Consider the following 25,344-nt stretch of genomic DNA (forward strand, 5'->3'; position numbering starts at 1 on the left):
TATGCTTCCTTTGCCTTTATATATGTGTACTGAAATTCAAACATGGTACAATTTTAGATAAATAGTTATAAAATAAACCTTCAGGATTTAGTCATTAAAAGTGTGTCAAGACACCTATACAACATTTTTTTGATGAAAAAGATATCAATGTTCAAGGAGTTATACATTCTAACAAACACTTTAAATGAATTTCAGTATTTACTAACTTAAGTACTCAAGGACTTGGTTTGAAGAGTCCAACAAGCTGAAAGTCTGCTTTTCAAGAGTACTATTATCTTCTAACAATGGAGAAATTTTGGCATTTCTATATTCTAACAGTTCACGATCCTTGCTTGATGTCAGTAATTCATTATCGACTATACCAATAGTTGCATCTTCTACCAGAATATTTGCTTGGTATGCTCCAATTGGAATATCTGGCAATCCAATGTAGTCATGATCTGCCACTACTGAACCTTGTAAGAGATAAAAACTGTCTGAAAGAAAAAAAATCACAAGTATTCTTTTTAGAATTATAATTAAATATCATTTTTTTTAATTAAACAATGTTTAATGAGAAACAAAATCCCAAGTAATAAAAATTAACTATCAAGATTAATTTCTGGTGGGCTCTCCTATCTACTAAATAAATATACATGTAAAGAATGAACAAAATGATATATAAACTTGACAGTTCATATATACAGAATTCAGGAAAGACCAAGGATTTAAAAAGGGCCAAGTTTTCCTATTTCCTTAACTTGTCTTTGGTAGGTATGGCCTAGCGGGTGGAAGGGGCTGGGGATTATGGTATAGATTAAACAAAAGTTATAAAACTATTTTTGATGTTGATGATATCCTTAATATGCTTCTGCAAAACATTTCTAGGTGAATTAATGGGGTCTTGAAAGACATTTTTAAAAATAAAACTGTTAAATTTTTTTAAAACTTTTTACAACAATAGATACTTTGCCGACCTTTATAGAATCCATATTATGACAATATCAAATTGTTACATTATGAAGTTATAAATGAAAATGAAGATAAAATTTCCAGAATCAAGCTTATGTGATAGGAATGTGTGAGTAGGCTACAACGCAGTTTAAAAAGCTTAGCTTAACTATAATTTAATAACAAATGCTCATGAACTTTTAAGGTATTGTTTAAATATTGACAAGGAATTTTCCTTATTAGTATTTTATTCTATTTCGAGCAAACTTGACAGCTCTATCAGGGAAAAAAATGCTTAAAATGAAAGTTCGACTGATGCCAAAGCAGTAGAATTTTTATAAATAAAGGTTAATGTATATAAAAGGATTCCTTCCTACCTGATATTTTAATTAATTATAAGAAACTTTTTCACCATAGCTGATTAACTTCCTGGACCCCTGCCTTCTCTTTCTGGATTTTCTCCCAAAACATTAACAGAATCTCTTGAAAATTTTAGTAGCTTAAAGAACTCAAATTTTAAGTAGCCTAAAGAACTCAAATTTTAAGTTCAAGAAAGAGCTAACGGAAGATTAATTGCCCATTTGGATTAGAGATCAAGGAAAGATTTTCAGAGCAGATAAAGTTGCCATATAGCCTGGAACACAATCCCTTTTCTACCCATTCTCATATTAATGTGGGAAAGCTCACGGGCCCTATTCCAACTCCAGAAGATTATACATCAAGAACTTTCAATTTACAAACTTCAACAGATCAGACAAATCTATGTTTTCTACCAACAGATGGCATAAATAGTCTTGGGTTTCTATGGACATTTAGTTTTTCCCATTTAGTTCTTCATTAGGCAAAGTGTACTTGGTATTTTAGTTTTCAGTTTTTCCAAGTTTAACCCGACCACTTCTTTATATAAAAGTAGTAATTGGAATGAAAATGTTAAGAAGATATATATATTTATGATGGAAAAGAAGTATGGATAATTGAAGGTGGTAAAAATGACTATCATATATTAGCATGGGATGAATTTCTGGATAAGAGGAACAATTCTGAAGATAAAAAAATCAATCAAGGAACCCATGAGAAGTGCTATGTCTAATAGCAAAAAAGAAGAAACAATAGAAGAAACTGAAACATTTTTAGAATGTGTTAACTAGAGGTTCAACATCAAAGTTCACTATTACCCTGTTAATACTGGAAAAGGCTAGGTAGTTTAGTTGTTTGTAAGAGAACTAATGAAGGTTAGGTATGGTAAAAGTGCTGCTGACGAAATTTTTCTAAGAAGCCATGGAGAATTCCATAGGTTCAAGGCCCATACAATAATGCAAAGTATCAGTGACAGCAGAAGCCACAGCATTTAAGATATTCCAAAGATCCTTACAGATATCTCTGACAAAGGAAGTTTTGTTTCAAAAACTTTTTTCATACAGATGAAGGTCTATTTAGAAAAATATGTCCAGTAAACATGTATCAACATGAAAAATATGCATAGATGTAAAGCTTAAAGAAGTTACCACTTTGATTTGCTAGAAATGTATTCATTCAGACTTTGAGCTTAAGTACTACCTAGTTATAAAGACTTAAAAACAAATAGACTTTACCAAACTCATGTTTGTAAGAAAAAAGGTTCTATATATAAATGAGATATGTGTGTGTGTTTACACACACACACAAACACACACGCTTTTTATTTTAAATAAGCGATAAACTTTAAAGTACCTTATTGTAATACAACTATAGAGAACAAGGCTTATACTCAGCAAATTTTACACAAATCACTTTATATGCAATGGAAAACTACTCTGGAGATTTCAAGCCTTGTTTGCGTAGGAAAAAAAGAAAAAACAAAATTCTCATTCATTTAGAAAGGTCAAATATGTTTCAATTCCTTCTATGGCCTAAATCTACTGGAGCCAATAGAAATGCTCTTTAACCTCAAAAAAGATTACCAAAAATTACTAGATAAGAGACTCTTGAGGCCTTATGTACATGTTGAAATACTTTAGATACACTGGATTATATAAAATATAGTATTAAAATTATTTTCGCCTATTTGTAGTACTGTAATGTGGCAACTAGAAAATTTAAAATTATGTAATTTTTGCATTACAGATCTATTGGGTAGCGCTGATCTAGAAAAACCCTGAGTTGGGGATATAGAAAAGAACAATGTAAATTTTTGCCCTCATTACATATAGAGAGGTAAACAAACATCATTTTAAAGAACTTTTCTACTCAGTCACATCACATAGTAGACTTTAAGTGTTTTTTCTTTTCTCAATCTACTGATTTAGTTCTGATTATGACATCAGTTTAATAAAAGCAATATTCAGTTTTGACCAGACTGAATAGTCTTTAGTTTCTTAGAACTGGAACTATGTTCAAGACATTTCAGAAAGGTGTTATCAGCATTTCCTTACAGTTTCAAGGAGTAAAAAAAATGAGATTAAGAAATAAATTTTTAAATTTCCCTAGGGAGAAAAATAAGTTAAAATCAAAGCCTCAGAAAAGTCTGAGTGATTTGGATTAATTTATTTCTTTAAATAGAAAGAAAAGTACAAGGTTTCAGAATATTTAATTTTCTTATTCAGAAGAGAGGTGACTAATCCTATATATGGCTTGAAAATCCTAAAACCATTAGAATGTGTTGCCATGTTAATGCATCTTCTCATGATAAAATAACTATAATTTGATACTACATAATTGTTATTATAATAAATAGCCACTACTAACAACAGAAAACTAAATGACTCTGAGTTTAGAGATTATATAACTAAGAGGACAAAGTCAGGCTCTTTGCATAAATAATAAAGTCAAGATCATGGGCTTGATAATATAGGGACTAAAGCTTTGTTTTGTTTCATGAATGTAGACCATATTGTGGTGGGCAGAATAATGGGTCCCTAAAGATGTCCATGTACTAATCTGTGGGACCTGTGAATATGTTACTTTACATGGCAAAGGAGATTTAGGATAGTGATGGAATTAAAGTTACTAACTAGCTGATCTTAAAATAGGGAGATTATCCTGGATTATCTGGGTGGGCCCAAGGACTAGGGTCCTTAAATGTAGAAGAATAGAAGATTGTAGTGATGTGATGTGAGGACTACCTGTCACTGCTGGCTTTGAAGACAGAGGAAGAGGGGGGCCACAAGTCAAGGAATGTGGGTGGTCACCAGAAGATGGAAAAGACAAGGAAACAAACTCATCTAGAGCCTACGGAAGGGAACACAGTCCTGCCAATGCCTCGATTTTAGCCAAGTGAGATCTAGGTAGGACTTCTAAGCTACTAAACTGTAACATAATAAACTTGTATTGTTTTAAGCCACTAAATCTGTGGCAATTAGTTATGGCAGCAATAGGCAACTTACGATATAATAAAAATCATTTCACAAACTGAAGGGCAACCACACTAAAACTTCTGAGGGAGGCAGACACAAAGCTATCACAATAACTCCTGCCAAAAATAAAACGAATAAATCTACTTAAAATCTATGCCAGATAAAATGGATAAATAATATATTTCCTTGCAAAGGAGAACATTATGATTACAAAGAGACACTATGGTATATCATAAAATTTCCTGTTAAAATAATTAGTCTTGAAAAGGTAACTGGCAGTGAACTAGACAAAATGGCAAATAGGCCTGCTTAAAATAGCAATGAGAAATATTGTAGGACTAGTACGGAATGTGCTCTCTCTACATTATGTTCTAGATAAGAATGGATAAGAAGTTGGAGACAGAAGTATATCTGCTTTGGACAGTGAGTCTTTAAATAATACAGCTATGAACCTCAAGGCTAGTAAAAGTTGCAATGACAAGTACAGACAGAGAAATTCATAGTTCTTTTAGCTACAGCTCATCTAAAAGTATGTCAAATAAAAGAATGGGGTGCTTATTCAAAGACATTTTGTTTGCTTTAAATTTAGTTCCAGGGCTCTTTAAACTCAGCTTTTAACATAAAGGTTTTCAGGAAAATATGTGATGTTGAAGAAAGATTATAGAAATCACATTTATCTTGAATTTCTGCAAATAAGAGAAACACTCAAAAAGGACCAAATAGTAATCAAGAACCAGATTCCAGGATGGCCAGGTCAGCACTTTCATGCTTAGCAAGAAAAAAGTTTACTCAACAATCTCAGGTTTCTTATGTGTATACTAGTACTAAAATTGCCATTTCCTTTATATTACTGGAGAAATATCTACAGAGAATTCAAGCATGAGGCAAAAATTATACTTCCTCTGTTTAGAAACTATTCTACTCAATTGGATTCTGAAATATTCAGGGGTAGCAAAACGTTTGACCTCCTGTCTCTGGCAAGTGCAAATTCAAAATGTTGAAATAGATCCTGATATAGCAACATTTTAAACATAAATTTAGCACTAATTAAGGTTAACACATTAGAAGGGAGCAAGTCCTGAATATCAAAGTTTAAAGAGAAAATCATGCTGAAGAAAAAAGATAACATGTACCAGTATAATCATCTTTTTCTACTTAAATTGAAGAGGGGAGAAATCATAAAGGGTAGCTCAGAAGTAAGAGGCACAAGAAATATAGTATTTATCTTTTAAAAAAGAGAATGAAGGTACTGTGAGCTTTCAAAATTAGAACAGTACAAGATAAGTTTACTTCTAGAACAACTGGGTCTGTCACAAGTAGACAAAAGGGTACTAAGAGCTTTTACTTTTACCATGTAAAAAAGAAAAAGTGCAACTAGCATAGGAATGCTATGTCTCCTAGGATGTGACATTTTCAGTGATCGAACTATTAAATACAGAATGTTATAAATAGAATGATGTCATTTGTTTCCAAAGACTATCAATATACTGGAGCAATGCAAAAATAATAATCTTTTAAAAAGTGAGATATTTAATGGCTAACTTTGGGAGTAAGGGTAGGACTGTGATCCACAGTTATCTCGGGAAATGGGGTTAACATGAGAGTAGTGACCCAGATCAGAGGTAGAGCTGAGCTACTACTTAGTAGACCCCAAGGACTTCACATCTTAAAAAGTGTAGGTTATCTGTTGCTGTTGCTCTTATAATTATTCTTTAAGCCTGTTAAGTAATTCAGTTGTTTATATTATTTAAAAATATACTAAAGTCTATCTTTCATTAATTGTTATTCATATTCAAATAATATTGTGCTTTATTTATAAGAAAAGCAAAATTAACTGGCTAAGGTACCAATTAACTCCCTCTCAGTTATCCACTCCAGGGAAACTCTAGGGAGCAAGCACACTAGGACAAAATAAAACATTCTCAATAAAAGTGAGATTTAGTCTGAAAGCCACGGCAAAAAAATGTCATTTAGCTCTAGTCTATGGAAGAAAGGGTTAGAGAAATCAGGTTTATCTTGACTGTTCAGGACCATATTTGGAGGCAAGTAAAATCTTGTTCAGGGTGCTATCACCTCTTTTTTTATAGCACCTTAAACATTCTGAGTATACCTTACTCTGCACCCCTCCCTGCACCCACCAAGACCTGACTATGATGCGATGTTAAAAATTAACCACATTTTTGAAGTTCCCTAATATATTTATCTTGCAATAGAATTCTGGACAGTATGTTTGTTTCTGACATTATCTTGGTTTTTTTTCATGCTAAAATGAGGCACAAAGTTACTCATTAAATATTGTAAAAGTAAAAACAGGAAACAGATTAACTCTTCCTTCTGAAACAGGTTCAGTATCTCCCACATGAACTGTTGAGAAAGTATGTGAAAAGTACACTAGAAATCAAAATAAAATCTCTTACAAGCCTAACAGAAGAGACGTTCTAATAAAACAGATGACCTGGGATCTAAAACCATACCAAAGTTTATAGAAGAGAAAGCCTAACCAAAGGGGTGTGTGTATGTATTTTTAACTTCTCTCCTCATTCAAATAAAGTAAAAATGTAGTGAAGTGACAGATATTTACCTTGTTCACTGGATTCTCTTACATAGGGCTTAAGGTGAGACATTTTGATAGGTCTCTTAAGTCTATTCCCAGTGTTGTCTCTCAGAACAGCACATCCATTTTCTGTAATATAGTCTATGACACAAGGACCAACCCATTCAGACTGGAAACGACCATCCTTCCACCAATTTTTCCTTTGTCTTAAAACTTCATGACCCACTTTTAGATGAAATGGATTTAATTGCTTTGGTTTCTTTTTAACAATGATTTTGCTTTTATTTAGTTCATCAGAACTGTTATTCTCCATCTACAAGTACAAAATAAAAAAGAGAGAAAGGGAACAAAGGAATAAAAGAGCTATAGTTTCTTGAAGATAAATGCAGACAGTAACGATATTAACAAAATGGTTATTTTTTGAGAAGCTACTTAAAAGGTAGGCATGAATCCCCTTTTAATTCTTAAAACAATATTTCAAAGCCAGCATTACCTCAACTTTACTTAAACGGGAACTTAAATAGTAATTTACCCAAGTCAAACAACTGGAAATTACAAGGCCAAGGATTTGAATTCTACTCTACTTGATTCCAAAATGCATGGTTTTCTCATAACTGTCTCTCAGAATTTCATAGCTAATAAACATAATAAACATTTATCAAGACAAGCAGAATTTGGTAGAAAAAGAATTGGTTTAAAGGTATATGTATATATATGTATACATGTGATTGTGTGTGTGTGTGTCCATGTGTGTATATATGCTATATATATGTGTGTGTATATATATATATATATTTAATCACTTGATAGATTTTTCAATTAGAGTTTTCTATTAAATAGAATCACCTGGCCCACTGAAGATGTCTTATTCTCCATTAGTTTATCAGCTTCTTTAATTGCATCTAGAATCTTGGCAAACATATTTGTATTATCACCATCCACTTCATAGAGAACATCTGAAGTCTCAGGCACATAAGGATTTCGATTAAACATTTGAAAGTATGGTGTATTTTTAGTAGGCTCCTATTTTAAGGAAAATAAACAACAATTTGTAATAAAACATTTATCTAGGCAAGAAAGTCATAATTCAAAAGTACAGAATTACAAAAAGATATATACCAAGTGAGTTATATTGAAAGCAAATGAAACAGCTGGTAGGTGATCATCCCAGTTGTTTGGGTGTTCAGCACAGTGTTTGGAAAGAAACGTTTTAATTGTGCTAGGTATACTTTCAGTTTGGTTAACAGTTTGAGAGGCGTGAGAAATTACAATTTGCTTTGTGCCAAATAATCCACACAGTTCAACATTGATCTGAAAAATATATAAAACAAAGTTGACTTTAAAACTTATATTTTATTTTTCCTTTGATTAAAAGTTTTCAAAATTTGAATCTTGCCTTTTCCATTAACCATATAGCCATTCTATATAGAAACATATATTTTGTTTAAAACAGTAATTACCATTTATTGAGTCCTTATTATGTGCTGGTGAATGCACTTCATGCTTAACATTATTGTCATAGCTTATGACAATTTTATAAGGTATTATTAATCCCATTTTAAAGATAAGAAGCTGAAGCTTTGGGAAGTCAAGTGCCTGGCCAGAGACACACATACAACTAGGAAGTGGACGACCAGAATTTAACATCAACTCTGAGTTCAAATAACATTTTAATTCAGTAAAGAGTTTCTTTAAAAAAACACTAGGTCACATAATCCAGTTCGCAGCTATGTGACTTTGGCCAAGTCACCAAATCTCTCTGTGTACTCAGTTTCCTTATCTGTAAAATAAGGAAAATCTTACCCCAGGAGTCCTCTGAGGATTATATGAGTAAATCTTTGTAAAGACGTAAAATAGTTCTTGGCAACTAGTAACTTTATAACTCTTAATGTTACTATTGTTGTTGTTATATTTATTATGTGCAGGGCCTAAAAGAAGTCAAAAAGAATTTAGAAAATGTAAAATAATTTACTTTTCCTACCTTACACCTCACACTATTTTTATTATTTTTAATTGGGTAAACTTTTGGCTGATAAATCTGTTTTTTAAAACAAAAGTATTACATTTCTTGGTGCTTAATTGGAAGAAAAGTAGTATCAGAGTAACTAAAAAGGTAAAGCTAATAAATAAAGGAAAAAAGTCCAACGAAAACAAAATTGCACTTCCCAAGCTCCTCTGCAGACAGGACAGTCATGTGATACAGGTCTGGCCAAAAAGATATAAGCAAAAGTTGTTAGGTTTTTAATAGTTGTTGGGCAGACTCGGTTGGTGTCCATTGCCCTCCCTCCTCTTTCTACCTGAAACGCAGACTTTGTGGCCTGGGCTCTGACATCCATGTTGTAAGCATTAAAACTGAGATTCACGTGTTAAAGATGTTAGAGCAGAAAGCTGGAAGCATCAGTTCCCAATAATATTCAGAGTTATACTTCCAACCTTGGACAGCATGGCCTCCTTTTACCTTAGTGTAAAATAAACTCCTAGTGGAGTTTATACATTGGGGGAAAGAGAGGCGTTCTCTGTTACTTGCAGCTGAATACAATTCCTTGTATGTACTAATTTAAGCTGTCCCCTTTTAATTCAAAAGCAATATTTTAAAAAATCCAGAGAATAGGTGTATTTGGGAAAGACTCAATCTGAGGTCATAATCAATGGTTTTAAATGACTGACCTCTGCAAAAGGCTTCAACTTCTTTCTTTCAAGAGGCTGCCTGAGAATGATCCAGTGAATCCATTTGTGAAATACTATCTTGATATCCTTACCCCAATAGCCTTTTTTCTTCTCAGCAAATCAGACATTCCATTAGTGGTTACAATTTTGGTTTCCCATAAGACATATTTTTAAAATTAAGTAATTTTCCATTTGAAAATGTTTATTCTCTTTCCTTCAGAGGTTTACAAAAAGTTCTTTGTACATTTTTATTGAAACAATTTAGCAAATATCTAAGCCAAGTTATATTAGAAACATAACATCTGTATTTTCATCCAACTGTATAATAAACCTCCCACTTTGTGTATAATGTTCCAATCTCATTTCAACACTTTAACAGTGTTTTCTGTCAGTATTTGGTGACAAAATAAATTTATTTTGCTTGCTGTGAAATATTTAAGCCATTTAAGTCACAGCAAAAAGAACATATTTTTCCTAATCATATGTAATTTTTAGTTTTTTTTGTTATTATTAAACCTCACAAAAAAGGCTTATAAACATTTACCATTAACTTTGGTAAATTTTTCAAAGACCTGGATTGATTATCACGTGATTTTAAATATGACTGGAAAAAACTGCTGGCAGTTCATATTAGCTTTACACTGCCATTATCTAATATCTTGAAGCACTATATTCACTTAAGGTGAGACCATTCATTAATAAAAATGGCAAATCATTATTTCAAATAGTGTTCTTGATAATTTCAAATTCTGGTGGCCAATTTCCTATCAGATGGAATTAGTTCATATTTGTTTTCATTCCATTAATGTGTCTATGAAAGAGCTAGTACCACAAGTTAATTAGAAGTGTTAGCTCTATCTTTTTTTTTTGTGGTTGCTAAGTGACTGCATTATTAATATTATTTTGTTTTACTGCAAAAAAATTAAGCCACCTGGCTATTCTATAAGGTGTAGTTTGGTGACAACTAGATGATAGGCGTACATTCAATTATTGCTAAAAGCAAAAGAATTAGTCAGGGAACCACTGCAGACTCCTACACGTTGTGGATTTTCACTTCTTCTCAGGATATCTTCACATTACCAAGTGTAACACAACATCGTCTGCCTTATTGATGCAGGATGCTATTATCAATCTATACCTATTATTAGCAAGGCTTCATTTCTTTATTAGATAAAAGAAAAATCTGAACAGAAGTTCTAATACTGTCATCCCACAAAATGGTTGTTTTACACACCCTATTTTGCAGACTACTGCTGTGCCAATCAAGGCAGGCAAGATTATGCTACAGTTACAAAACACATTAGTATCTTGGTGGCTTAACTCAACAGTTGTACTGTTTGTTCATTCAAAGTCAGCGGCAGGTCAGAGTGTCTCTCCAAGCAGCAACTCTCTACTAGGTGCTTCAGTAAATATATAATATGTAACATATACATAATAAAACTCTTTATCCAGGTTTTTAATTTAATATGTTGTAAACATTGTTCATCTCATTTCCTTTCTTTATAAACGTCATTTGCAATGGCTACACAATATTTCATCATGACTGCACATATTTTTCTGAAACGCTGCATTTTTTTTGGCTATTTAGGTTGTTTCCCATCTTTTGCTAAAATAAATAGCATCGTGGTATTTAGAATAAACAAACAAACAAAAAGAGCCATGCTTATACTTTAGGTAATTGCCTTATAATAAATTCTTACACATAGGTTGCTAACCAAATGACAAAAATATATCTATGGCTCTTAATGGATCTTTGGCAAATTATTTTACAAAAGAACTAGTTTCAAGTTGCAATGCTACCAGTAATGTAAGGCTATATCATTCTATCTTTAGTCTGTTTGGTAGTATTACTGTTTGTTGATTAGATAAGCAAAAAGGGGTCTTAATTTGCATTACTTATTACTATTGAGTTTGAACACTTTTCCATGTTTATTATTCTTATTGCCTCTTGTGAACTATGTTTTCTGCCATTGACTAAATTTTTTTGTTTGAATCTTTTATAATAAAGACATTATTATAAAAGATATTATTTATAATAAAGACATTATTTCCTGCATGGATTTGTTTTATTTTTGCTGGCCTACTTCTTAGCTTTTATGTTTGGCTTATTTTACCACACATATGTTTCTAATTTTTATGTAGCCAAATTTGGTGATGTTTTCCATTAAAATTTATACCACTGTTCCTAAGCTTAGAAAGTTACTTCCATCTCTAGAGATGATTTAAAAAAATCAGTTGTATTTTTTTGTTTCAATTAAAAAAATAAAAATTCTTTAATCTACCTAAAAACAAGGTAATTTTGGTATGTGGTATATAATTCTAAAACATTACAGAAATAATTAGAAACAACTAGAAAATTGTCATCTATGCTGTTAATTAAATTTATTCAATAATACTTCTCTACTCCACTCATTTGTGATGCCAGCTCTATCATTTTAACCATGGTTACCAAACTCTATGCCAAGGTGCTGCCTTAACATCTGTTGGACATCTGGAAAACTACTAGCTTAGGATAGTTTATAGTCTCAACATCTGATAAGGCTACAATCTTTTTAATAATGTCACATCTTCACAGAACTGGTTTTTCGGTAGATGCTGACAAAAAGCAACTACTGTGTAAAAATCAATGTAAAACGAGAAATGAGGATGGCACTGTCCAATCTGATTCCAAGATTTGAGAGGCTGACCAGTGTGCAAAAGGTCACACATGCCATCAGTAAACAATTGTGGTTATTTAAGAAAAAATAAAAACATTTTTTCTTTCAACTTATGAGTTTTTTTTAACGGTTCAGTGGTTAGGACTCATGCAGAAAAGAGTTAACATGTATTAACCTTAGGTCTTAAGGTTGCTATCCCTTAAAAGTCCTGATTGATTACAAGGTTGGCCCCTGACTCATGTGTAGGAACTTGAATTTGGGAAGGGTTTCCACCATTTCCTAAATGATAAGGGTGGCTCACTGTATCTAACCTGTTTATATAAACAAGGTGGTTTATGCTGAACACCTTTCCTTTGAGAGTCTAGAATTTTGGTACATGCCAGGCAGACGGTACCTATGTGACCAGCCTGCAATAACAATCCTAGGCACTGAGTCTCTAGTAAGCTTCAGTAGTAGATAACATTTTACATGTTTTGCTACAACTCCTTGCTGGGAGAATTAAACATGTACTGTGTGATTCTAATGGGAGAAGACAACTTAGATGCTTGTACCTGATTTCTCCTAGAATTCTCCCCCATGAGCTTTTTCTCTGTTTTGTTTTGTAAACTTTCATTATAATAAATCTTAGCTATAAGTATGAACATTTGCTGAGTCTTCCTAGTAAATCATAAAACCTGAAGATAATCTTAAGGACCCCCTGACACAGGACCTAACTACGTAATAAATATAATATTAGTGTGATATTAGTATTTCTTTTGGACTGAGAGATCAAAGGTGCTATGAACCAAGACAGTCTTGCTTTTTCTTATTTTTTTTTTCCAATACCAGTATCCTGTTAATTATAAAAAATTTTAAATATGCCTTAAGTACAGTAGTTATATTCCTTTTTTACAATGTTCATGTATATTCTTGTCTGCTTTTTCTTTAAGGTTAACTTTAATATGGAAAAAAGGCCAGGGTAAAGAGAAAAGCTCCCTCTTTTTTAATGCTGATTATAAACTCATGAATTACATAAATTAATTTTGATTTGAAAAAATCAATACCTTTCAATATAAAATATTCTCATTCATGAAAATCAATACCTTTCAATATAAAATATTCTCATTCAATATAAAATATTCTCATTCATCATTTAGTCAATTCTCCCTCTATACATCAATTGGAATTTTTAAGCTAGAAGTAAATAGAGATTATATGATCCAACCACCTCATTTCAGTTTGAGGAAACCCAAAGATAGATTACCAACTAGTAAGTGACACAATAAGTACTAAAATCCTGGTCTCTTAATTTCCAGTCCAACTACCTTTGTACTATACAATATTAAACCCCTATATCTGCAGCAATTTATCTAAATTTATTAAGCACCCTATAATCTACAAGTGTGCTAGGCACTGAACGGTAAGCTTCTAGATCTAAGGAGTTTATTTATCTTACCTGATGAATGAACTCATCTCTTTGGTCCATTATTATTTTCTGAGGAGGTCCATATAAGAAAAATATATTGATAATAGCTTTAGAAATTTCTGATGCTGAAACATCACATAGAGGCAGAATCACAACCCATTTTGTGAACAAATCTGTCATGATTACAGCATATACATGACTTCTGTTGCTTGTATGAAATGGGCCCATCAGATCAACAGTAACTATACTCCATGGATTTTCCACCTTGAGAAGGTGCTGTTTAGGTGCTAGCATAACTGTATTTTTTGCCACTTGACAATGCTGACAAGCATATACCTACAAAACAGGAATACAATACACAAAAGACATGCAAATGTTAATATATTCAACATAATAAAAACAGTCTTATAAATCTGAACTTTAAAATGGTCAATAGGTACTTTTTGTTTTAAAGAAGAAACTTTTGGACTGCTCTAGAATAGAATAAAATCTATTCAGGATAATAAGCAAATATTAGTTGCTACTACTATTTGATGACCATATTAAAGAGTCTTATTCACATGGAACATAATTCTGGTTTTCCTTCAATAAGTATTTATTAAATGAATAGATCTTAAAACAAGTTTGCTATAATTTTTAAATCAGTATGTAAATATATAGTAATTTGTATTAGTAAAAATTGTTTCTTTTAAAGTTATCACTCTTATAAGTTTATTCATCTATTCCAACAAGTATTTATTAAGATATAATTTTATTCAAATAATATTTATAGATGCAAGAAATTCCTTTAGGTCTTGAGAAAAGAGAATGGACAAAAAGCCCATGCTGTCATGGAGCTTTCATTTGAATGAGATCAATCGATCAACTTATGGATGGTGCCATTGCTCAATGTATTTCTGGAATTCTACTTTGGAAACTACTTTCAAACTAACTCCTGAACAAAATTAAAAAACAATCTTATTGAATTATAGTTACTTTTGATCAAAATTTTTATTTTCTAACTTATGCACAAATTACCTCTGGTTCTTTCCAAAAATCATGTCCATTCTCAAATGATAATGATTTGATGAAGATTTCATCAAATGTTTACAAAGGAATTTGTGGCAGGTTCTAAATGCAAATACAAATATTGAATACCTGCATAGACTCATAAGCTGGTAACTCAAAAATGGCACTCTGTTAAATGCTGGTTTAATTCTTTATGCCTAAAATGACAGTTTTTTTGATGCGCTATTGCAATTATTAAAGGGATCTCACATACATACCAAGGAATTTCTACCATTTGCAAACTGGACATAATACAAAGAGTAGAGATCAGTTGATTTACCAACAGAAATCCCAGAATTTCTATGTCAATTTTCTAATAGAAGAAGCTGAAGGTCCTAATGGATTATAAAGTTACAAAGTTCACACCAATTTCATCATCTTCACAAATTGATTTTGCATTTAGTTGATTTTGGGTTTCTGCCATATTTGACATTCTCTATGTCAAGATGAAATAGGTGCAAAAGATGAGAGTACACACTGCACTTGATTTATTATGAACTTATTCACCTCTCAAGAAAAGATGGGATGACTGCCATAAAAGAGCTAACAATTGAATCAAAGGAATTTCAGCCCCACTTATATTCTGCCTATACAAAAGAGTTCAATGATGAAAATCTGGTTCTTTAAAAAAAAAAAAAATCTATCTAAATATGTTTAAATAATACTTTGTTCTAGTTCAAATTATACTTCAGTGATTTTAAAGAATTTTGAAAGGAAACAAAACTCCCTTTAAGTGTTAGTACAAAAACTACCTACACAAAAAGTACTTAATGAGGAAGTGTTACCCAGAGCAAATCTGGAGCAATCATGAAGTCTGAATATCTATTACAAAGACAGTATTCAAAATATTCTAAAAACATAAGCCATACCCACTGTTTGACATCATTGGTCACAGAAGTCCAATAGTAATTGGATTCCACTAGAGTAAGGGTTCTGGATATGCCATGATGGGCTCCAGTGTCATTTTCATGGCATTCTCTTAGGACTTTCTTTTTTTCTTCTTCTGAAACAATTACCAAACGATTTTGTTTTCTGTCTTTTCCAACATAAAACAGCTTTTTTTCTGGAATAAATGATACCAAAAGATATAATTGCAATTTTTAGTGACCTATATTAGTTTTAATATAATCAAAGCCTTTATTTTTAAACTATGAGGCATCTTTTTAAATTAAAAACCCTTTTCCAAGACAAAATATTTATTTGTAATGATGCTACCATAAATGTGAAAGGTCCTCAGCTGTTACACATACTAGATATATAAGAGAAGCACTAGCTGCCATCATTTTGTACCTAGCAATAAAAATGAAGCTAGCTTGTCCACTAAAGCACATGATAACTATGGGAGTATAAAATTATTTTTCTATGGGAGTACTCAAACTAGAAAAATACTTATAGGCACCTCCTAAAAATGGCATAATTATCAAATAAATTATGTACAAATAAGCAACTTCAGGAACAGAATTTTCTGAAATAGTATTTCATTACAACTCCAATTTTGTAAGCAATCACGTCTCTTAAATTTTTCCGAATTTGAGTAAGAGGTTGGGTTGGAAAAGCCAGAGAGTGGGAGAACCTTAATCCTCAAGACAGTTCTTGGTTTCCTTTTGGAAAACACCTGAGAAGAATCTACAGCTGTGGAGCAACCAGAGCATGGAGAAAACCACTGCCTCTCCAGCGTGGATAAGTGTTCAAACTCCAAAATATGCCATTAAACTATTAATGTGCTGAATTAAACCCATTCTAAGTGGAATGGTCTTAAATTAGAAGGCAAGCAACTTGAGGGCAGGAACTTTATCATATTCATCAATGTATTCCCAATACCTAAAATGTGATTTGCACACAGTAGGAACTGGGTAAATTATCTGCTGAATATATGATTAAATAAATTAATCAATGAATCCTCCCTCTAAGAGGTAATACACGTGCCTATTATTAGAAGAGGTGTACATAGGGAGTTATTTATTAGCAGGTATTTATTATCTTAGAATTTTCTTGGCTTGCTTTGAAGACAGCCCAATTCTGTACCTATTCAAAACAACAACATTCATTTAGTTATCTGGCGACTGTACTTCCTGCTTGTCTCATTCCAATCTTCTCTTCCCTTCCCCTTTGGAAGAGGAGAAAGGGGTAAAAATTATCATAATCTTTCAAGATAAATATTCTGCCTTTCAAATATTTAATTCATTTAGGGAGATTCTGGGGTCCAAAAATAAATGTAATCCTAAGATTATTTAACAGCAGTGGGAGAAGGGACTCACAGAAATAAATATAGTAAACAAACAAGTTAACTTTATCAATATTTTCATATTAAGCATCAAATAAGTTCTTCATTGATAGTAACATGAGTGCTTCGAAGTGCACCATTAGAGTAGGAACCACCTACTTTTTCATGGTATCATTTTCTATGATTTTATGCCCTTTTCATGTTTACTGGCCTTCGATTAGCTTCAATGTGATTTTTACTTTGCTTTTGATTGAGTGGCACCATCAATTCAACTGGTAATTGTTTAGCAACAAATTACTACAGAAATTCTCAGGATTCCACAAAAAACACATACAGAGAATCATCTATATTAACTCTATGTTCAAGATTTGAAGCCTTAATTTTACCTTTGAAGACAAATTTTTTTGCCGCTCTTCTTATGCCACTTCTCTCACTCGGCAATGTGGTTGGATGATATTCACCAGTTCGTTTATAATATGCAATCTGTTTAAGATGAAGGTCACCATTTTTTCCATTACGGACCATTGTGAACCTAGGTAAAATGTATTTAAAGATATAATTTAAATAATAAGCTAATTCAGTTGCTATTTCAGTCCAGGTTTCTGTCGTATTTCTGTTTACCTATGAACTGGACATTCCCAAAATACTATCTATGTCAAAGATAATTGTAGTATAGAAAAGAACAGTGTGACGTAGATGAACTAAAATATTCAAGTGCTATTTTTGAGATACAGAATGACAAATTATCTTGTCTCTTTCCATGTGACAAGAAATGCTGAAAATTTTCCACATACTGGGAAAAAAATGAAGTACACTTCAAAAAGTTTTACTTAAAGTCACTCATTACCATCAATTGAAATGTTACTCATTTAGGATGGTTCTGTTATGAGACACTTAAATAAATGATAGGTTATAAGGAGAGAAATGTAGTTTAAAATTATTCCTAAATAATATTTGCATGGTCACTGCAAAATGCAAAAACCCATTCAAATCATTTATGAGAAAGATATATTTTGGAAATATTCAAATAATAAATGACAGAGAACCTATTCAGTTAGGCTAGATCACTTTTCTGAACTCCATGTTAGCTGCTTTTTTCAAACAGAAATGATTTTTGATCTTTTGCATACCTTCTCTATATTATAAAGAAAAATTTGACTGTACTGACCAAGACAAAGCAAAACTTACCTATTTTAAACCCTAAGTAATATGAGAAACCACTATATTAAAAAGAAAAAAAAAACATTTTCTTTAATTTTTTCAGATAAAAGGAACTATCCTTTGCTGGTTATTCTGTTTGCCACCACCCCCACCCATCCAGAATCATTTTTGGCCCTTTCTTGTCCTGCTGCCATACCCTAGGAGCCTGACCCTTACAGACTGCATTTATAGTTTTCTATTCCACAAAGTCCATCCTACACCAGTATAAAAGATAGACTGAGGTGGAAAGATAGAAAGGTCAGTATAGGTCAGTAAAGGGACTACTGCATAATTAAGATAAAATTCTGAGTCAAAGCAGTGTCAGTGGAAATGGATAGATAAATTTTATAAGAACTGTGGCTGACTGAATGTGCAGAGTGAATAAAAAGAAAAGTCTGGGATTATCTCTGTAATTCTGGCTTGGGAGAAAGATGACAAGTATTAAACATGTATTAAGCTCACAGATGAACATGTGAGTGGTAGATAAAATTAAGGCAGTGGAAGGAGGATTTCATGGAAAGTGCACTGTATAAGAAGAACAGTAGACATTTCCTTATCCTTTAACATTCACATTAAAAAGTTCAATCATCTATAAATCCTTCCTGACCATATCTATTTCCTCTCAGGTAGAATTTGTGCACACCTTCCTTGCTACACCCACAGTACATATTATAAATCCCTCTGAGAATAGCCAGAGGAATAGGAAAAAAGCCAGAAGAGGTTCTGGTCATAGAAGCCTAGGGAATAAAGAGTTCTTAAGCACCAAATAAAGGAGAGGTTAAGTGATATAAGAACTAAAACATGTCTAGTGGTTTTGGCAATAGTTACAGTAGTGCAGGGCAGGTGGCAAACAAATTGCAACCGTGTAAGGAATAAATGGGCATTGAGGAAGTGGATTTAGTATGCTTAAGTTTTGTTATGAAGGCAATTAACTACATGACAGGTGCTAGAGACAAATATGAGGTTTATTCGTTGATCTAAAAAATCTTATTGGGTATCTGCTATGTGTCAGATACAACCCCAGCGATAGAATAATGAACAAGACATATCCTCATGAGCCTTATGGAGTTTACATTCTATAAGAGTTAAGAGACTGTTTTGACATCCATGTTCACAGCAGCATTATTGCAATAGTGAAAAGGTAGAAACAATCTAAGTTTCCATCACTGGATGAATAGATAAACAAAATGAGATATATGCATACAATGGAATACTTATTCAGCCTTACAAAGGAAAGAAATTCTCGCACGAACTACAACATGGATGAATCTTGAGAACATTATGCTATGCGAAATAAGCCAGTCGCAAAAACACAAATACTATATGATTCCACATATACAAGGTACCTAGTGTAGTTGAATTTATAGAGGTGGAAAGTAGAATGGTGGTTGTCAGGGGGAAGGAGGTGTGAGTAATGAGGAAGTTATTATTTTAAAGGGTACAGAGTTTTAGTTATGCAAGAAAAAAAGAGTTCTGGAGATGAAGGGTGGTGATGGCTGCACCACAATGTAAATGTATTTAATATCACTAAACTGTAAACTTTAAAATAGTTAGGATGATAAAGATGTCATCTAGGACTTTCATAGCTAAAAAAAAGAAGTTAATGTCTGACTTCAAAGCTTCAAAGGACAGGCTGACTCTCTTATTAGGAGATAATGCAGCTGGTGACTTTAAGTTGAAGCCAATGCTCATTTACCATTCCAAAAATCCTAGGGCACTTAATAAAATCTACTCTGCCAAATTTACTCTGCCTGTGTTCCATAAGTGGAACAATAAAGCCTGAATGACAGCACATCTGTTTATAACATGGGTTTACTGAATATTTTTAGCCCACTGTTGAGAGCTACTGCTCAAAAAAAAGATTCCTTTCAAAATATTAATGTTCATTGACAATGCACCTGGTCACCCAAGAGCTCTGATGAAGATGTACAATGAGATTAATGTTGTTTTCACACCTACTAACACAACATCCATTCTGTAGCCATGGATCAAGGAGTAATTTTGACCTTCAAGTTTTATGACGGTTATGTGCCACTTAATGATGGGGATAGTTCTGAGAAATACATTGTTCATCATTGCGCTAACATTATAAAGTTTACTTACACAAACCTAGATGGCATATAGCCTACTGTATTCCTAGACTGTATTCATAGCCTATTGCTTCTATACTACAAGCCTATACAGTGTGTTACTGCATAAAAAACAACACAAGATTAAATCAAGCACAAGAGAAAATGATGCAATCAAGAAACGCAGTACACACAGTCTGTATGAGGCTGCTGCTGGTGTAATATGGCATACTTTTATATATACATATAGAAAGAATACACTCTAAAATAACAAATAGTATAGTAAATACATAAACCAGTAACATAGTCATTTATTATCAAGTATTACATACTGTACATAATTGTATGTGCGCTATACTTTTACATGACTGACAGTGCATGTTTGTTTACATCAGTATCACCACAAACACATGAGTAACATGTTGCATGAGGACATTAGAATGGCTGCAACATCACTTGGCAATAGGAATTTTTCAGCTCCATAATTTGATGGGACCACTGTCATATATGTGGTCCACTGTTGACACAAAAATCATTTTGCACCTCATGACTGTTATTTAAGAAATATATTTTGTAAGGCTATAGCTGCCATAGTGATTCCTCTGATGGATCTGGACAAAGTAAATTGAAAACCTTCTGGAAAGGATTCACTAGTCTAGACCATTAAAAACATTTGTGATTCATGGGAAGAAGTCAAACTCTCAACATTAACAGGAGTTTGAAGAAGTTGATTCCAGCCCTCAGGGATCACTTTGAGGGATTCAAAAGTTCAGTGGAGGAAATAACTGCAAATGTGGTAGAAATAGCAAAAGAAATAGAATTAGAAGTAGAGCTTGAACATATGACTAAATTGCTACAATCTCATGATAAAACTTTAACAGATGAGAAGTTGCTTCTTATGGATGAGCAAAAAGTGTGATTTATTGAGATAGAATCTACCCCTGGTGAAGATGCTGTGAAGGTTGTTGAAATGACAACAAATAATTTAGAATATTATATAATCAGTGGATAAAACAGCAACAGGGTTTGAGAGGACTGACTCAAATTTTGAAAGAAATTCTACTGTGAGTAAAATGCTACCAAACAGTATTGTATGCTACAGAGGAAGCATTTATGAAAGGAAGTATTAATTGATACAGAAAGCTTCACTGTTATTTTAAGAAATTGCTACAGCCACTCCAACCTTCAGCAGCTATCACCCTCATCAGTCAGCAGCCATCAACATGCAGCGAGACCCTCCACCAGCAAAAAGATTATAACTTTGCTGAAGGTTCAGATGAAGGTTAGCATTTTTTAGCAATAAAATATTTTTTAATTAAGGTATGCACATTTCTTAGACATAATGCTACCGCATACTTAATAGACAACAGTATAGCGTAAACATAACTTTTATATGCACTGAGAAACCGAAAAATTTGTGTGACTTGTTTTATTGTGATATTCACTTTATTGTGCTGGTCTGGAACCAAACCTGCAATATCTCCAAGGTATGTCTGCAGTAATCATGACCGTGTGATAGTGACAAAATGATAGCCACTGGTCAGTGGAACAGAATAGATTCTCCAGAAACAGAGCCACAAAGAAATGATAAATTGATTTTGAAAAAAGTGCCATGGTAATTCAATAGAGAATAAATAACATTTATAAGAAATGATGCTGGAACAAGTAAACATCCATATGAAAAAAAAAGATGAATCTCAACTCATATCTTGCGCTAATTGTAAAAATTAACTTACGATGGGTCATAGACCTAAATGTAAAACCTGAAACTACAGAACTTCTAGAAGACAACAAAAGATTTTCTTGGTGAGCTTAGGTTCCCAGACAGCAAACAAAAAGAACTACCCATAAAAGAAAAAATTAAAAATTTTGTTCTTATAAAGATACTGTTAAGAAAACAGAGAAACTAGAGTTGGGAGAAAATATCTGCAGTCCATATATTAATAAACAACTTGTGTCCAGAATTCATAAAGAATTCTCAAAGCTCAATAATAAAAAAAATCCAATTTAAAAAATGGGAACAGGATTTGAACAGATACCTCATTAAAGAAGATATGGGTGGCAAATAAGCACATGAGAAAGATACTCAACACCATTAGACAATAAAAACCACAATAAGATACCAGTAAATATCCATCACAATGGCAAAACAACAACAAACAAACCTAACTATACTAAGTATTACCAAGGATGCAGAGCACTGCTGGTGAGAATACAAAGTGATGTAAACATGCTGCAAAACAGTTTTAACCCAAGAGAAATGAAAGTATATATTCACACAAAAATCTGCAAGTGACTATTGCTAGAAGCTTTATTCATAACAGACAAAACCTGAAAACAATCCAAATGATTATCAACTGATGAATGGATAAACAAATTGTGGTAGATCCACACAGTGGTATACTACTCAGTACAGATAAGGGACAAACTATGAATATACCTAACAATATGAATGAATCTCAAAATCATTATGCTAAGTGAAAGAAGCCAGACATAAAAGACTATATACTATATCCTACTATTTATATGAAATCTAGAAAAGCCAAAACTATAGATGATTTTTTAAAAATTAAAAAGAAATTTATTAAACTACAAAAGCAATTTTTAAATTGCAAACATTTATACAGTACTTTGCTGTGATGATCTTCACAACATCTAATGGAGTAGATACTAGTTTTATATCTATGTTATAGATTAAAAAATATGGAGGTTTAGAGAGATTACCCAGTTGACTCATAGCAACACAGTATGTGCATGCGCTGACATTTGAACCTTGGTCTCTACTGCTTCAAATTTCATGTTTTTTTTTCCCCCTGCTACACTAGTAATTATTTGTCAACCTCAGCTTTCATAATACTAGGTTCGGGCCTCTTAGAAAAGTTATAAAATGATTTTATATTAAATAATTTAGATTATAAATAAGAAATTAAAGAAGTCTTGTTAAATCTTAATGTTTACATTGTTTCACAGTGTTTGGGACACAGTGGACATTCAACTATTTGTGAATGAATAATTACATGCATTTCCTGATAGGAGAGGTATCAATGAATTAAAAGAGGGCACATATTCCAAAGGTAACTATTATTTCACTTCTGGGAAGACATTCATTTCCTTATATATAGCACTGCAAGTGGGGTATATCTAAGAAGGTAAGGCTTTTAGGAGTCAATTTCTAGTGTGTGAGCCACCTGAGGCTCAGTATCCATATTTGGAAAAAGGATATAAAACTTATCCCTCCTTTTTCATAATTATGTGGATCAATAATATAATGGATTTAAAAATCCTTTCCAAATGGTAACTCAATATAATTATTGTTAAAATACTTAAGTATTATTATCATCCATATCAAGCTGTTCAAAGAAACATCCTTTTCTTTTCTCAAAATCTTTATTTACAACAAATAAGATTTTAAAATCTCATTCCTTTCGCTAATGGTGATTAACGTTTTCTAGCAATGTTTATAATGTTTCACCAACAACGAAACCTAGAAACTGTATCAATAGTTGTATACTTTATAATGAGATTACAGTCTAATGTGGTTTACAAGCTTCAAGTTCTAGCAGTAAAAACTGATGACAAATAGAACATGCACAAGACAGAAAAATCAGTTAACAAAAAGTAGTGTTTTAAGTAGATAGTTAAACGCTTGCTGCTAGTATTTGTTATTTACATATAGGAAAAAGTTAAAGAACCAGTAGTTGGTTTTTTTTTTTTTTTGAAGTATATTCACCATTTGGTCCCTAGAAACCATCCATTTAAGTAGTTAATGAGAAAATGGCTTTAACCTGTAGTATGGAGAACACTTTCAATACCCAAATATTATTAAACGAAGGTATCATTTACAAGGGAGAATTAAGTGGTTTGAGTTATATAAAAAAAAAATTGAAGATTATATTAGGCCTTATTTGGATATGCTCATAGTTTCAAGAATTTTTGTTAAAAAATAATTTCTTGTGTATTAAAACATGTAGGAATAAGAAAAGGTAGTGAAGGTGGCTCATTACAACTTCTAGTTTCACAAGAGGAAATGTCAGGGTCATATTTGGTTGAACATTTACACTTATGTCCCTTGCACAACATGAAATAAAATCAATAAATACCTGTGTAAATATTTATTTCTTAATTCCTTTAATAATTTTATTTTCTGTGTGTATTAAAGACAGTTAAGTATCACTTTAAATAAAATTAGAATCTACCTGTTTCACCAAGGGCAAAAACCATCAAAGCTACCAATTTAAGCCTCTAACAGGATGTAATATGCATGTTTCAATTTAAAAACTTAAAACCTGTAATATTTCAATAAACATGTTCATTGGGATCAGAATATTACTTGTGAATTATTCTAATCTTTGAAAAATGTAAAAGCACAATTTTATGTAATTTCAAAGACTGGGAAATCTAAATACACCAGATTCTTCTCTATAAGCTGCTTCACTTAAAATTACAAATTCATTGAACAGAAATGTCATATCAAAATGCATACACATGAAGCCACGTGATACATGAATTTCCATTTTGCAAATTCTCTACTTTTGCTCAGAAACGCCCATTTAAGGAAAAGCCATCCTGAAAACAAATGTGTCCTTTTCCTTTAAGACTACGGGATAAGATTCTGCCTTAAGCTCGCGTTTCTCCCAGCACAAGAGATCTTAATTTGGGGCAAAAGGGTAATATTTCAGAACTTGTAACAGCTATGATAAAGGAGAGACTTCTTTAAGGTCAAGCAAGTACCCCACTCAACTTTTGAATTTGTTCGGTGTCTCGAACGCTACTTTAACTGGGAAGGAGCATTTCCAATTTCCAGAGTGTTTAGGCGGCTCGTTCAATCTTAAGGGCAAGGTCCAGCTAAAGTTCGCACAAACTGGAAAACGACCATTAAGTAAAACTCGGTACACCGAGTAGGCACGTCCCCAGGCCCTACAACGGAAATCGCCCAGTTTCTGCTCTGCAGGCGCGGTACTTCGCAACGCCTAAGAAAGGCCCTCCCGCCCCAAGGGCGCCTGCGCAATATCCACGGATTCAATTAAACCCTTCCTAGGCAAGTCGACGCGAATGGTTTTGAAATTGTCAGGTCACGCCTCATTTTAAAAATCATTAAGTATGACAAAGCACACCAGAATGACCACTCACCGAAGTGGTCCTAAACGCAAGCGACAGGATTTAAGCTTCCTCTCGCGACTTATCTGGTGCTGCCGGAAGCGGAACAACCCGCGTTTTAAGGGGAGGAGGATGCTTACGGGAGTGGTGGAGCCTCGTAGG

General features: G+C 32.7%; 1 protein-coding gene across 3 annotated transcripts; it reads right to left on the minus strand.

The window, feature by feature from the left end:
* On the minus strand, positions 1–25,317 carry GIN1 (gypsy retrotransposon integrase 1). 3 transcript variants are annotated; one of them, XM_006913259.3, is made up of 8 exons: positions 25,216–25,317; positions 17,203–17,348; positions 15,462–15,655; positions 13,576–13,881; positions 7,936–8,127; positions 7,663–7,839; positions 6,844–7,129; positions 1–476 (listed from the first exon to the last, which is right to left on the minus strand). In XM_006913259.3, exons 2-8 carry the CDS (start codon positions 17,339–17,341, stop codon positions 202–204), a joined length of 1,569 nt encoding a protein of 522 aa, XP_006913321.1. In that variant the 5' UTR covers positions 17,342–17,348; positions 25,216–25,317; the 3' UTR covers positions 1–201. The 3 variants fall into 3 exon arrangements, with proteins under 3 accessions (XP_006913321.1, XP_006913322.1, XP_024903626.1); XM_006913260.3 differs by lacking the exon at positions 7,936–8,127; XM_025047858.1 differs by lacking the exons at positions 17,203–17,348; positions 25,216–25,317 and having other exon boundaries at positions 15,466–15,598.
* Positions 25,318–25,344: the final 27 nt, after the last annotated feature.

This window comes from Pteropus alecto, unplaced genomic scaffold (genome assembly GCF_000325575.1).
Source record: "Pteropus alecto unplaced genomic scaffold, ASM32557v1 scaffold20, whole genome shotgun sequence".
Classification (NCBI taxonomy): Eukaryota; Metazoa; Chordata; class Mammalia; order Chiroptera; family Pteropodidae; genus Pteropus; species Pteropus alecto.